A 16,066-nucleotide genomic window follows, 5' to 3' on the forward strand; every position below is an offset into this window, starting at 1 on the left:
AGCACACCATTCAATTACCATTCTTGAACAATCTATGCAAATCGGCTACCTGCAGCGCCCAGCTGCGACGGATGCCGTGTGAAATCCTACTTAGCAAGGATTGTGGGGAAGGGGAGTCATAAAGAGATGTATGCAAGTGCAGGAGGAAGGCTATTAAAGAGATGCTGTTAGTTTTGTGTGCAGTTTGGTAAAAAAATAACTTGCAATGTCGTATCTCAAGGGGGAACCAAGAGGAAATTGAAGAAGGCAACATTTTTTTTTTAAATCTAGGGCATCCAGTCTATCGCTGTTGTGATTATCTGTGATCCAGCATGATAGGGGTCAGAAGCAGGGGACAGACAAACAGCCCAGAGCGAACGGAGATGGAGTCGGCGGAAGCTCCAGCTCTGCAAATCTCTGCCTCGGAGGGCAAAAACACATGGGCTGTGAGGTTTTGAAACTTAACTTGACTCTGCAGAATTAAATACTTATATTTAGGTCATAGCACAAAGCGCTTAAAGCATCATTTGACCAAAAATTATTTATTTTAATATTGAATTTATTGTTACTGAAATGTTTTTAGCGGCTCATATTGATTTTGCACTGCGTTTAGTTCAGTCTTCTTGCTGTCAGCAATTGTGCACCCTTTGCGCTCTGTTTTTTCTTTCTGTCGTCTATTTTTTCTTTCTTTGTCATTTTTTTACTGAAAACACGATCCTCAGCTTATAGTTTGAAAGGTTTGTGTATGTGTATTTATGTTAAGTTTGTGTTTCTAGCTAATTACAGTAGCAAAGCTTATTAGCTTATTACCAAGCTAACACTCTGGTAGTTACGGAGCCCCGCAGGGGACATGGGAGAAAAAAAAAATTAAGACTGACTTTTGCGGGATCTCGCAAAACAAACTCGGGATCTCGCAAAAGTTTTAGCCGCATTCTTCGGAGGCCGCCAGCTCGAAGCCGACCGGGAGGTCGAGGCACGATGTGCCGGGAAAGCGGTGTTTCTCCCGGCTGTAGTAGGTCTCGACCTCCCGTTGGCTTCGAGATGGTGGGTGTCAGATCTCCGAAAACGTCGGAGCACTTTTGCAAATATGTGATGTCTTGTAAACCGAGCAGGTATCTGACGTTTACACAACTACATTCACGCCTCAAAATATCTTAAAAGTGTATTTTGTGACCCAGAAAGAGTAATATTACAACTAAGTAGCTGCCGCCATTGTTGGAATTCAACTTTTGCGAGTTTGTTTTGCGAGATTTCGCAAAAGTTTTGCGAGATCTCGCAAAAGTCTGTCTTAATTTTTTTTTCTCCCATGTCCCCTGCGGGGCTCCGTAGGTAGTAAACACTGTAAAACCAACCTGTGGAAAAAATGTTCATGTTTATCCAGCAGGTAGATGCTAACAGCAGCATGCCAAAACCAACCAGTGGTCCAGCAACCCAGTTATTACCATTACATTACATTGTTGGCTTATAAAATAACAAAAGTGCTAATTTAATCTACGCTACTTAGATAGCCTAGTATCTTGCTGATAAGCCTAGATGTTATTTAGTGGTTTGAGCTAACTGCTCGTTGTTGTTATTATTCTTAAAACTTTATTTAAACCTTTCATCACTGAGATTGCTTAAAATGCTGATATGAAAATATGACCTCTTAAAATGTTAGCTTAAAAATATTGTTAAGCCCAGCCCTTGAAAGGCTATATGAATAACATGCCAATTAAGCTTATGTTATGCATTAAGATACCAGCACTGACTATGAAAAACTTGATCCTAACCCAAACAATATGCTTTTCACTCTAAAAATACTTACAAATATGCACGACAAGCAAAATGTGCCTGAAGCAATGTGCTATAGATAAACAATTCAGTGATATCCCATTGGGGTAGCAACAAGGCTAACCATCTTGTAATAATTCATAAGCACTTTAAAGCTGGAAAAATGTGAGATTATCCCAGTCTTCACACTCTGCCAGCACTACATAAATGCAGCATATTAGCATCGTCGCTTTGAGCACTGCTCTTAATATGATGCTGTTAGCACCTATCTCAAGTAGCAACGTTTAAACCATTACAGAGCTCTTAGAACTGCTGCATACAAAAGGTGTCAAACATAAGTTCTGGGTGCCAGAAATGGCCAAGCACAGACTCCAAAATGGCCGACTGGACAACTTTGGAAAATATAAAGGTGGGGCTGAATTTACTTTTAACTGTGTTTTCATCAGTTTAAGTGATTTCCTACTCATAAAAACCTCCCCCCATGGCCATTTGTGATACATCAAAGTAATTAAATAATTGACAAGTAAATTAAAGGATGTTTTCTGTTAAATGACAAAAACTTTCTTTTTTTTTTATAATTATAGAACAGTAGTTTTAAACATTTATTTCTTACAATTCATGCCCAAAGAGTCGTGCTGACAGATGTATTTGATTTAACACAGCAGCATCTCTTTATCATGTAAAAAAAAAGAGAGATGTAAGGTTGAAATTGCACTTCTTTTTCTCATATTAAGATATCTCAGGGGTTAAATATGTATTAAACCTCTTTACATTGCCAAAAAGGCGATTTTCATTGGCCGACCCCATTTAAGTTTAAAAGCAGGTGGTATGCAGCCCACAATGTAAAATGAGTCTGGCATCCATGCTGTAGACTATCACAGATCTAATCCTCTAATCTTAAATGGAAGCACTACATGATATCATCATGCCTTATTTATTTGTAACTCCATCTTTTTATTAAAGCGTACATATGAAATAAAAAGCCAGCCATATGTTCTTCATATCAATATTCCAAAGCATTTATGTCACTCACTGATGTATTCACTGAATGCAAAAATGAGAGGATGCTGCTGTTGCTGAAAGCTAAAAACAAGAAATGTTACATTTATGCCAACTGAACAATTAACAAGCTGGCTCTATTAAGCCATTCAACTCCAGTATTAAATCTGAGATCTCTTTCTTCCCTGCTCTCTGCGGTGAACCGCTGTCTTGCACACATTCGGGAAGCTGAAACGTCTTCTTGGTTCCCTCTATTTCTCCTAATCCATGACAGTCAGAGAGAGCCTGCTGCGCTACCAATAAGAAGACTATGTTCGCTTAAATCACTGAGTGGCAAGCTAAGTTCAAAGCCCTCCTCGGTGGCCCAATAAGGCGGAAGTAGCTTGTGTCTGGACGGATCAAAGTGAGGAAGCATAGAGAAAGGTCAGGTCTCAGACGCTCCCACAGCGAGAAGCTCAGCACAACACTGAAAAAAGGGAGACGCTCACCAGCAGGTTTTCTATTACTGACACAATGGCTGCTGCGCCGTTCGCGCTATAGCGCTATGTGACAAGCCAAGCCTAATGAAAGAAAATCCCGTATTCATCAACAGTCTTTTGATTAGGAAATGCCATTACTTTCAAAATTTTGGTTATAATCATACACCTCCTTACAGCCTAAAATCTAATTAAGCCCTCACTGGTTCAATCTCCCACTCCCTGATTCCTAAACCAACCTGCTCCTAAACAGCCATTTCCCTTTTTTAATTCTGAGGTACAGAATACGAGTGAATGCTTTCCGAAGTAAGATCTAATAAATCTTGCTTTGGCAGGGTTCAAAGTGTATGCAACTAAAGGTTCAGGTCCTGGGACACAGCTTGTTATGCTTGCAGTAAACTCACTGACCACTACACATGCCGTGCACCTCTAATTAGACTCCCTGCTGTGGCACATCACAAAATCACATCATTTATAAGGAGAACGCTGTGTCTTGCCTCTGCTTGATTCTAGAAGTACCTTTAAGAAATTCGTCTTGCATTGTCCAGCTGAAGTTTGCCACCTGTAAAGCCTGAAAATCAATCATTTGGTGACTTTGCTGCTTTAATACTTGAAAATATCACTAAACTACTGTGTATAGTTCCTCCTCTTCCTCCTCCTTGTCTTATTAAGGTTTCACTGGGTGGTAAAATCCTTGCAAAATCAATAAAACATGGTGTTGACAACTGCCAACAATCAATTACATAACAGCAGCAGGAGACTTATCAATAGAAGAGGCATGGAAACTGAGATTCAAAGACTAAAGCAGTGCATTAAGAAACAGAGACTCAAAGTGTTCTGAGCTGAAGAAATGAAAAAGCCATTCATGAATTATTATGTGAGTAAATGGTTTGAAACATTCAGAAGCATTCTCATAATTTATTGATTAATATATATACATTTTTGTCTAATTTCACTGTAGGACTTTTATTTTGAAGAAAATGTATTTTCTCTTTCTGTGCTTTTGCTGTCCCACATCTGGCCCCTTGACACCACACTGTACCATATCCTTGGAGCACCTTACCATTGATCCGGTGTTGTGTGGAAGCTAGTGCATCCTACGGACATCTGGTTCCTTGAGCCAAGAAAGCCCTTTGTCAGAACCCAGCGTAGTGTGAAAGGCGAGCGTGTCATGCAGAATCACGGTGCCACATCTGGCCCCTTTTCTCTAAATAATCTTTCCTGAGTATATCCAGGGTGGCTTGTAGTGCTCTTTCAGCCTGGTCGTCTGTGGTGTCACGGGTGCAGGCATCCCTGGTAAGATTTCACTTGTGCATTCGCTTTTACCGCAGCACAGGTCATCAATGAGCTCTCAAGGCTGTGGCGATCCATAAATGACAGAAGAGCCTCTATTATCAGTGCCGCTGCCAAATGACTGAAAAGCAAACTCTGATGAGAGGTGTAGCTGCCATCAAATACAATTCATTAACGCTGCACTGCATTTTCCAGTACCCATGAGTGAGTTAAGGACCATTCATTATCTGTCTGTAATCATTTGATGTTTCTGAAATATCCAGGCTGCTTCAGTTTATTCTCCGACCCTGCTTTATGCAATGCTGTCTTTTTTTTTATTTTATGTGGTGTGATTGCTCATTTTAAAAAACTGGAGGTGATACTTAATTCACGACTGGATATTGCCTTTGGATACCATATCTCTTTAAAAGCATCATTAAGCATTATGTAAGCATAGAAAAGAGCTCTTTTTAGACTGGTTATATGCCTGTAGTGCTTTGGCTACAGGTATCATTTATTGCTCCTTCTGTGGTTCATCCTTTCTCTCATCTCAGCTGCGGAAGTTTCTGTTAAGATGGGAATCATCCTTTTACCAAAGGAGTGTGTTTATCTGATTTTTTTCAAAGCTGCTGCACTTGGCAGCGAGCTCGCTGCCAAGTGCGGATGTTTCTCTTAGAATCCCCATCTGCATTTTGAAGCACCATTCAAACTCTACACATATTTCTGGAATCCATTTGAACTCCAACATAGGCCAGATCCCAGCGCTTAGCACGCAACAGAACCAGTGTCACAATGCTGACTCATGTCAAGAGCGAATAAGATAATGTTTTATTATGGTTCACAGCCAAAAAGTAAAAAAAGGAGCCTGTAAGCCTTTGTGTACAACTTTGAAGCCTTTGAAGGGAGTGAAGGGGTAACAAGAAATAGCAAGAACTCACTCAGTGTTTTTTATGCTTTGTGCACTTCCTTCTGTTTGGAGTTGCAGAAATGTTACGTAAAAGTGAAGGAGAGGATAACATATGTAGGCCACAGCTTATGCATTATATCCAAGCTGAAGCAAATGGCTGTGAGAATGTGTGAGAGAGCAGCAGAGAATTATGTATATATGCTTACTTCCATGATTTGCTGCAAGAAACATGTGAGTTTGAGTTAATGCGTGTGTGTGTGTGCAAAGCAGGCTTTGGCATTTGTGTAGGAGGTAACGTTCCTGTTCTTGTGTGCTCTTGCGTTCAACAGTAGCACAGCTAAGGAAAGCCATAGACTGTATGTAAAAGATGGGGGTAGTCACTGTGACATTATGGTAAAATGGTTAACTCTACATTGTGAAACTACCATCAGGGTGTTTTTAAGACAAAAGTTGTTAATGTTGGATTAGAATGGAGATTGCTAAATGGAAGTAAATTCTAACTGCAACTGTACACACAGATGTGCTATCTGCCGGTCAGTAACAGATATAAAATACGATTTCAGTCACCAAAAATGAAGCATAAACTTTCCCTACAGCCTGAAGAAGGTGCAAACCCACATGTGTTGATGTATTTTTAATGCGACCAGCTCCCTGAAATAAAGCCTCTTTATTACTATAGCTTAAAGACCTCATAGAACCTTATTAGCACTTAGCACACTCAGACTCCAGGCTCACCTGTGGTTCCTGGATTCAGCAGATGCAAGGCTAGATGTAAAACTTTGCTTTTTGATAAAGCATGTAGTTCGGGCTGGGAGTCACGCTGCAGTAGGGCTCGGCTGATGGAGGCTTCCCATGATGCACTAAGCTCTTCTTCACTCAAATATTTTCACTTCTGTGTTTACACACCACTACTGTATTTAATCATTAGCCATATTAAATTCTGGCTCTCTATCAATAGTTTGCCTTCCATCCTGCCTCTCTCTCGCTGCCTGACTCTGGTTCTGCTGAAGGTTTCTTTCTGTTAAAAACTGTGAGTTTGGGGGGTTTATTTGAACAATGCAGGGTCTTTACCTTACAATATAAAACATCTTGAGGCAACTGGGGCTATATAAATAACATTTAATTTAATTGTACTGAAAATTGATTTAAATTGAATTGAATTACTTGTTCAAACCATGGACCTTGGGTGTCTGGATTTAATTTTTTTTTATGTCACTTTTAGGTGTGAATCTTTCCATTTTCACTTTTCTTATTATACACTCTTACAGACTCTGGTGGCACTTTTTCATATCACAGACCTCTTTGATAGGTTGCATCTCACAGCAGCCCATATTATTTTTTAAGATTTCCATTTAAATGCTCCAAAAAGCCAACAACTACCACAAACATGGTGAAAAGGTGGAAGGTGACCCTGGGTAGGTAGCTAGCATCTGCCAATAAATACCAACTTTTTAAGCTTTTTTAAACTCCAGAAAGTTCAATTATAAATTAATAACAAATTTAAAACAGTCGCTTTGGTACAAATGATGTTATTAAGGGGACGCTGTAAAGACCAAAGTTGTTTCTGTACCTGTGGTAAACTTCGTGTTTTCATGGCTGAGTCTATGAGGGCTAGAACCAGCCTTAAGTGTTAAGTGAGGCATGTCTGTTATTTCAGATTAATAACATTATAACCTCTAGAATATGGGTTTATAAGAACTGTTAAGGACACATACTGAACTTTACTGTTCAATTACAACCTGTTTTATTACACTTTGGTGCACTGCTACAACAGAAATGTATAGCGGACAAAGCTCGGAATCTTTATAAATGATATTTTTGGAATTGAGAGCTGCTCTTTTTGGCTTCATGGGACCGTAATTCACAGTGATGAATATTTTCACCATAAAGACAGTGAGATACAGTGGCCACAGACGTCAGGATTAGCATGCATGGTAGGTGAATACGTACTGTAGAGGCCTCCACGTTCAGGCTGCCAGCAGCCAGAACAGTTTCAGGCTCTGGCGCTGTCCGTGGTACCAGCGTGGCTCTGTGGTCTTAGCATTTGGCGCTGTCCATGGTACCAACGCGCCACTGTGGTGTCCGGCGGGCTGGCGGTATTTGTGGTGCTGAGGCTCCATTGCCTCGCTGTCCAAGGAGCTGTTCCAAACATGGTGGAGCTGTCCGTGGTGCTGAAAACTGAAAAGTCCTTCCAGAGAGATTGCAAGAATATTTAGCCATGTAATGACTAAACAATGACACCTAAGTTTAAGTTAAACACGTCCCGATTAATGTGCTGAATGATGGTTAAAAGCTATCTTTATGTAGAAAACCAGTGTTGTATTATAGCATGCAACACTAAAAAGCTGCAGGTCATAGTGTGCTTTATAGGCTGTCCCTCGGTCAATGTAATGACACTGGGTTCATTTATATCCAGTATTACACAACATCGCCCCACTTTTAAAAATAATTGTATTAATGGGAGTACACCAGTGTGGTAAGGAAAAAAAACTGCAGAACTGGACCTAAACACAGCATTTCAGTAAATGTTCTCCCAGTGCTGTGAGCGTCGGGTCAGTCTGAGATGCCCCAACAGAGTGCTGATCATTTTGGGAGGAGGCGCTGTTACTGTGGTTAAGATGGTTCGATGAGCAGATAACGTCACCATGCTCAATACTGGCAATAAAATCCATTTATTTCAAACTGAAGCTTGTGCTCTTCCAGAGACGCTCAGTGACGTTTTGAGAAGATAAAAAAAAGGCTGTGCATGCACTGAGACCTCTAACTAATAATGATTGTATGATGTGTATGGAAAATCCCCACCACAGAGAAGCACATAAACAGCAGCACAAGCAGAAAAATATCGGACCCCCCCCCCACACACACACACCTCCTCCTCACACCCCCACATCATCACTTTGTTAGTATTGCCCCTGTGTGTCGATATATTGCTGAAATGGGACAAACTCATCTTGATGCCACTGCAAAATAGTTCAAATCCCACATTTGCTCCAGAACAAATATTGACCGTTCGCGGGACAATCTCACGTTTTCAGACGTGATTGATTGGTAAAAATCAAAGCGGGGTATGTGAAATCGATACACTGTAAGCTGTAATTCACGCCGATTTAACGACGCAAAGCGATTGCTTTGGCGTAACAGCAAAAGACGCGACCTCAAGTGGCTTATTGCTGACGTGATATCGATTATGTGGATGTTTCACTTTAGGCAAAAACACTTGGAGTCGCACGGTGCGCACTTTTTTCCCTCTCCGTCTGCCTCTACCCCCTCCACTCTCCATCCTTCGGTTCCTTCTGTAAGCATGCTGTGATCTTCATCCACTCTGTGCCCAAACCGAGAGCTTGAAGGACTCCCCCCCCCCAATCTCTCTTTCTCTTTTATGACCAACCCTCTTTCATCCAGGCAGGCGTTTGTTCGCTGGATTTTATAAGAGCCTGTTTAATTACATATATATATATATATATATATTTTTTTTAAACACAGTCTATGAGCTACAGTGTCGGGGCTGCTGAGACTGAAGAGAATCGAGGAAACCTACCACAGGTGAAAGGAGCTTTTACGACGCTGCGGTACAGATGATTGAACACTTTAGCAGTAACTCAGCGCAATTTCCCCGCTTACTCTGACTGAAACGGGGCGGAAATTGAGGCTAAAACACTTTGGAACAACTAAAAAGGGACCAAGTTCTGTTTCCGAGCGAATCTAAAACCCGCTGCGTTGTTTCCCCAACTGCGCTTTCTGTGGAAGATGTGACCTTTTCTGTTGCGCCCCGTGGAGCAAATCACTGCTTTTTTTCTTTTGTTATTGGTTCTTTTTTCTTTTGTTTTTTCTTTTGTTTTTTCCACCCCCTAATCAGTTACTCGAGCTTGACATGTCTTTTTGTGGGATTACACGCGGAGATATGATCACTGTGAGAGACCGAGCTGGATTGTGAATTTACTGTCAGCGCTTTTTTTTCTTCTTTATTTTTTCTTTATTTCTTCTTCCTTTTTTAAAACTTGTCTCCATAACGAAGGAAGTGCTCTAGCTGTTTTCTTCAATGGCTTCAGTGTCAAGGTTGGCAAGACGCAAAGATGCCAGTCGCTGGCCGAGAATGTCGTCAAGTTTCTGGGCTGTGCTGCTCCTGACAGCGCTGCTGCTTCTCTATTGCGGTAAGTCCCGCCGCTTTCCTCCCCTCTCTCTGTCTGTCACACGCTCTCTATTTTGACCACACACACACCCACAGTGGGTGACCGTGTCATGTGGGAAGGCTTTGACAACAAAATTATGTGAGTGGTATTGGCAATCGCTCTTAGCTTATTGATCTCAGTAGTTGTCGACGTGTCATATTCTTCTTCTTTTTTCCCCCCTATTGAAAAACACGCACGGGGATCACAGCTGCGCGTGCACACACTCACTTTAAAGCCCCTTCCTGCTCCTGTGTATGCAGACAGGCAGAATCAAGAGAAGCCCCTCACCACACACACAAATCCTCTCTCATAAAAAAACAGGGGGATGTGTCTCATTGTCTTGTGAAACTACTTTCTTTGGCTTGGAATAAGAGTGCGCCACAGGCCTAATTAAGTCTCATGTGACTCCCGTTAATTCTTATTCTATCTGTCTCTCGAACACACACACGCGCGCGCGCACCCATCTATTTCTTAAAGCTTCTCAGACTGACTGAGTGAGGTCAGGCTGTCATGTATTTGTCATCTCTGAAACACAGAATCCAGAAGATATACATAACAAATTCACATAATGTTAAAAGGTACAAATCTGGCTTTTTTATTATTATTATTATTTTAAATTTATGAATAAACCCTTTTTAGTTGGACAAATAGTACTCCAGGCAGTAATTCAAGAGTGCCCGAGGATAACCTTATTAGGCAAATGTATGCAAGCACACACACACACACGCACACGCAATTTGCTCCTCTCTGGCTCTCTTTTGGGCTACTTCTCTGGCCATGGGTGTCTTTTCATTTCTTGTTCCCTGGCACCCTCACACCTTCTCTCCGTCTTGCTTTCCTTCTCTCGCTCAAACCGCCTCTGACTCACTTATGAAGAGAAATCCAGCTGGCACACAGAGCTTCAGTCTGCTATGTGTGAACAAAAAAAGGAGGCTATGTGCAATAGCCATGATAAGCTCATGGAAAAAAAGAGGAAAGGGAAAAGTTATTTCATTAGCAGCTGAGCTAATGGTTAATATAATCACCCTGTCCTCCAGTGCATTAGCTATGCTGGTGCTGTAACAGATTCGTACTGTGATGCTGTGTTTTCCTTACAGCGATGTGAACCGACCTCAGCTCGTTCATTTCCTTTTTTACCTTTTTTTCCTTCTCTACAAAGGACACAAGATTGAGTTTGCTTTGTAATCACACAGACCTCAGGTTAATCAATGACAGGCTTAATTTATAAGACCCAAAGCTTCTGGAGGGGGGGGCTTTTTATTCTTTTATGGTGCCTTCGGCCATGTGCCATTGATCTTCCGTTTGTGTCCAATCACGATGCTTGGATGTTTGTTTCAGTCAGCAGTCTTGCTTTTTCCTTTTGCAAGGACCTCGACCTTTTTGCCCAGTAACACCTCGAGCCTTCAGAGACTTAATAATCTGAGTGATAATCATTCCTGGATTTCCTCTTTTAATACCTCTTTACTCCACGCTGCTCAAACTGTGTTATTTGGTACCTTTTGTCCAACAGTCCGCCTTATGGGTATATTTCATTTTTGTTACCACCATTATTGGTCTATTAAACTCTAGTGCTGGGGCCGACTTTGTGTAATTTCCTCCCTTCTCGCTCCTCGTTTCATTTTTTTTCGTTGTTAATTTCCAAACATTTGAACTTGCAGCTCTGTAGATTGCACAACTCCCTTTCACTGTTAGCTTTGCCTTTCTTCTTGTGGGTTTCCTTTTACTCTGACCTTCCTCGACAGTGCAGTATTTCTGTTTTATACTTTTTGTATTTTTTTCTTACCCTCTACTTTGTTCATGTGTCCTCCGATGTCCCGGTCACACTGGGTTTGTTTGAGTTTTTTTTTTTTTTTTTTTTCATTTTTGTCCATCTTTGTCGCTGTTTTGTGCTTAACTTTCTTCTGGTTGAAATTTTTTATGTTGTTTTCCCCCCACTCTTTGTAGCACTTGTTCTTTTATTCATTTCCTCTTTTTAACCAGATCTTTCAAACCAGTGGATCTCTGAGCTGAGCTGACCAATGCATGTCCTCTATGCTATTCTGTCTGAAGTCTCTGCTTTCTCAGCAGACTCTTCTCTTCTTTTCTCTTCTCTTCTGATTGTTGTTTATTTTACAACCCAAGCATTCATTATCATATTGACTGCATCTCAAGACAATAATGATATTTGTGAGAGTGATCAATTCATTCTCACTACAAGATCAATATACATTAATGTAAGACAGGTGACATGTTTTTAGAAGCTGGAGCCCGTAAACCTTTGACAATTTTGTGTGAAAAATGACCGTTTTCAAGCAATTTGCTGATTAATATTCTACTATTGATTGATTGTCTAATTATTATTTTTTTAAATGGCAGCTTTACTACAGCCTTCTACTCAAAATTAAGAAAGAAACCAATAAAACATGATTAACCATTGGTTTGTGTATATAAATGGTAATAATCATATACACACATGGTAGTTATTCATATATATTCTTACAAAAATTGTCCACAGTTTGTAAAGGATTTCAAGTTTTACTAGAAATTGATGTCCATGTTACTCACATGCATACAGAATCAGCATAACTGAAAAATGAAGCCAATGCTGAAGTTTCTAGAGTCTGCAGTTTTTCTAATGGCCTGCAGGGGGCATCTCCTCTAGTTGCAAAAGATGCCAAGTTGTATAGAAGTCTATCAGAAAATGTCACTTTGGCTTTCTTCATTTATGACCTCAGTGAATCCTTTCCAGATGAGATTATGGGCTCAGTTCATAATCTGAGCCCATAAATTGGTAGGTGGACCTACCAATTTCTAAAGTCTGATTATTTAATGCCTTGAGAGGAGCATTTCCACCCTCACCATCTTTGTTGCAGAAAAATCAACCAACTCTCATCTTTCAGATGTGACGAGTAAGGGCAGGTCTGACTGTGAAACAGCTCACTGGCTATCGACCAAAGAGTGTGCAGTTTCATACTGCAGAAAATACTTCATTTTGAAACAGCATGACCAAGATTTACAGAACAGATCTAACTTTTCATTCAGTATGATCCAAAATGAGTGACTGAACCAAAAACTCATCAGGAAAGTGTTTACAGTGATCAAGTTTAAAGGATGTTTTCCATGGACTTGTATAGAACTGGAAGTGTTTTTGCTATCAAAGACTAAAGTTCAGCAGTGGTTTCATATCTATCTATCTATCTATCTATCTATCTATCTATCTATCTATCTATCTATCTATCTATCTATCTATCTATCTATCTATCTATCTATCTATCTATCTATCTATCTATCTAGATAGATAGATAGATAGATAGACAGACACCAAAATAAGAAAGAAAATTCTCAAGTGTTTACAAAATGTGTTACATCTTAGACAATGCATTTGTGTGATGGTTAGTAATGTATGGCTAATATCTGTGCCAAGGGCACTTTTGCTTTGCATTGTTGCTGTGTTTTAGAGCCAAAAGGGTGGTGGTGGTGGTGGAGCTCTGTGATTATGGCTATGACTCTCATGGTGCCTGTCACCTAGAATCAACATCCAACTTCACACGATACGCTGTCCTCTCCCAGGCCCTCGTGAGAGGGAGAGATTGAAGAGAGAACAGAGAGAGGCATGGGGTGGAGGGAAGAAAGGGAGAGAGAGAGAGAGAGAGCGAGAGAGAGAAGCAGAGGCACGGAATAAGGTGAGAGCAGCAGGTGACTTGATATCCCCTCTAATACCTTGATAAGGAAAGCAAGTGAGGCAAGAAGAGAGAGATGGGAAAAAAAGGGGGTATAAGGGGAAGGATGAAGGCAAAAGAAATAAAGCGGTAAAGGAAAGACAAGCCCTGCTGAGGGTGAAATAGAAGCCACGGTCAAGAGGGTGAAAGTGGCAAAAAAAAAACAGAACTGAAAGGAGAAGACAAACATGAGGAGAGGAGAAAAAAGTAAAAGAGGGAGAGATAAATAAAAACAAGTCAACAACTGAAGTATTTGGAATGTACGTGTCGGTGCTGGAAACATTAATCACACCAGAATGCTCCAGTACCTTTTGATTACATTACAAAGAAGCCAACAACAACGACAACAGCAACAAACAATATTGTATTCTGTGCACTAGCTCCCTCATCTGGAAGCTCTCAGCCGTGCATTTGTTTGCCAACGGTGCAATTATGTATTCATGAGACTGTAGCCCTGCATGTGAGCTCGGAGGAAGGCGGATGAGAGAGCCCACAAGGGTAGCTAATCAGTATGCTAATCTTAGCTTGGGATGGCTAAGGAATGTAACACGGCTGTGGTCCGGGTCTGAACTGCAAACACACTGAGAGAGGCAGAGACAGCAGAGAGCGAGGTAAGACAGAGTAACAAGTAGAGAAACTGGAAGCAAGAGAACGAGGAGGAGGAAGTGATAGAGAGGAAGAAAGGAAGAGAGGTCACGCACAACTCTTTTCTTATAGCAGCCTTCATTTTTAGGCATGTAGCAACTGCTGATTCATTCCACCCTTGGATACAATGTTGCATGCAGGTACATACACCTCTGGCACAGGCATATGCACACTCAGATCTGAGCCCTGAAAAGCAGAGACAGTAATGAACGTAACATCAAAGCAGGCACGCAGGTTACACCGGGGCACACAAACGAGCGCAACATCATCAAGGTCGTTCAGGAACATCAATCATCTATTTGCACATACATGACCACCCTGTAAAGATACAGACTTTAGAAAATGCTGAAAGGTCAGACACACACACAAAGAAACAAAAACAAACAAACACACACACACACGTGCATGCATTCCCCTGCTGTCAGGCACGAAAGCTTAAAGCCATTCTCATCACATCACTCTGTCGCTCAGCGTGGTATCCTGTGTTTCCTGCCTGTTTGTTTATGGGTCGCTGTACTTCTGCAGCTGTATCAATAGGTTGTTAACTGTTACTGAGAATTGCAGGCCTGGGGGCATTTCAACCCATCGCCCAAAGAGCTCAAAACACACAGTCATGCATCTGTGGTGATTCGCCAAGGCTTACATGAGCTCACGTGCACACACACACACACACACACGCACACACACACACACACACACACACACACACGCACAATCTGTTGCGAGGCTGGTTTGCCAGTGGAGAAGACAGGACTTGACTGACCTGAAAAAAAAAAAAAAGACGCAAGAACTTGTAGGTGAACGCGCGCACTTATTTGAATATCTTATCCTATTTTCAGCATAGCCTGGAGCTTCTTCCTCTGCAGGGAGGGAGGCAGAGAGAGCAGCCACTGTCAGGGAACGGCAGAAAGGCTTGCAGATGGCCTGGGGACGCAAATTCATAAAGAGTCAACTTGTTGAGTTTTTCCACAGAGAAAGCAAAGAGCCACATTACGGACCGCCGGAAATGGGGCCATGGATCGCATGCATATTTGAGCAACTTTTTAAAAGGTAGCTTTGCAAAATTTAAAGACCATGATGAGTGTCATTTGAAGGGGAGAAGGAGCGTTTGCTGTTATCACGTAATGACCATGCTACTTATCGGCAGTGTCAAGCTTAGTAAGGCGAAGAACTAATATTGAGGCTTTGGCAACTTAGAGTATAAAATTTTAAGTGGATATGGAAACTTTTTTAGTGTGTGGAAGGATATGGCAGCATGGCCACAGGCAGTATTTTCTGTTTTTCCTTGTTCTGTTTTACGTGTAGCACTTGTGTCAATTCATTGATGGTATCTGCTGTGTGGAAATGATCAGTACATTTTCAATGTTTGGTGTGCTGTAAGTACTTTTGGCTCTCTCTAAGGCAATCTATCATCCTGTAAGTTTTAAAAAGGTTTGCACATTTGGGACTGTGATACCACTTTATAAATACTCTTGTTAATAAATCAGAATTTAATAGCTTATTTGCTAGTTTGTAAAGCTCATTTTATATACGTATTACTGAGACTGCATCAAAGCATGGGCTTAGGTTCAACTGTGACTTTATGGGGAGCAATAGGAGTCTAATACTCAAGCAGTTAGTTGCATCCACTTTAGGTGACCCCTTTGGTCTATTTATATATTTTAGCAGCTAAGGTTGGGCTCTTATTACAATTTTGGAAAGACAAACGGTATGCTGCTAACTTTGCAGGTATTTAGAGTACCAAAGTGTATAGTGTTTTCATTAGCTTCAGCTGTATGCTAATGAGCAAATATTAGCATGTTAACATACTAAATTAAGATGCTGTACTTAACATCACATTTGAATTTCAGAGAATGTAGGGAGAATAAGGCTAGGGCATTGTCGGAAGTTGTTCTTTACATGAATTAGTAGGCTATCATTAAACAGTAAAAAGCTTGGTTAGCAAGCTGTAGCCATAAACTGGATGGGTGCTACACACAAGAGGTAATACCTGATAATTCGGGATAAGTAACACCCAGGTAAAGAGAAGGGCTGCAACTGACACCTGGATATACTAAAATACTTGTATAGAAATGTTTAGAACTCTGGTGCATGTGTGAAAATGGATATTGTTACTATTACCAAACCACTGTTAGCATTGAACTCAAGCTA

The 16,066-nt window shown here is 41.0% G+C and overlaps 1 protein-coding gene across 2 annotated transcripts in view; it reads left to right on the forward strand.

Annotated features, from left to right (window-relative positions):
• The first annotated feature begins 8,639 nt into the window (after positions 1-8,639).
• Positions 8,640-16,066, forward strand: part of LOC146369089 (chemokine-like protein TAFA-5) — a 158,298-nt gene continuing 150,871 nt past the window's right edge. Inside the window, exon 1 of one of the 2 annotated variants that reach the window (XM_084909109.1) lies at positions 8,640-9,554. In XM_084909109.1, coding sequence (XP_084765235.1) covers positions 9,443-9,554 — 112 coding nt within the window. In that variant the 5' untranslated portion in view covers positions 8,640-9,442. The remainder of the gene's footprint in view (positions 9,555-16,066) is intronic. The other variant, XM_084909108.1, reaches the window with a different exon arrangement.

The sequence above is a fragment of the Perissodus microlepis genome, chromosome 17, assembly GCF_051167445.1.
Source record: "Perissodus microlepis isolate ML-2025 ecotype Zambia chromosome 17, ASM5116744v1, whole genome shotgun sequence".
In the NCBI taxonomy this organism is placed as follows: domain Eukaryota; kingdom Metazoa; phylum Chordata; class Actinopteri; order Cichliformes; family Cichlidae; genus Perissodus; species Perissodus microlepis.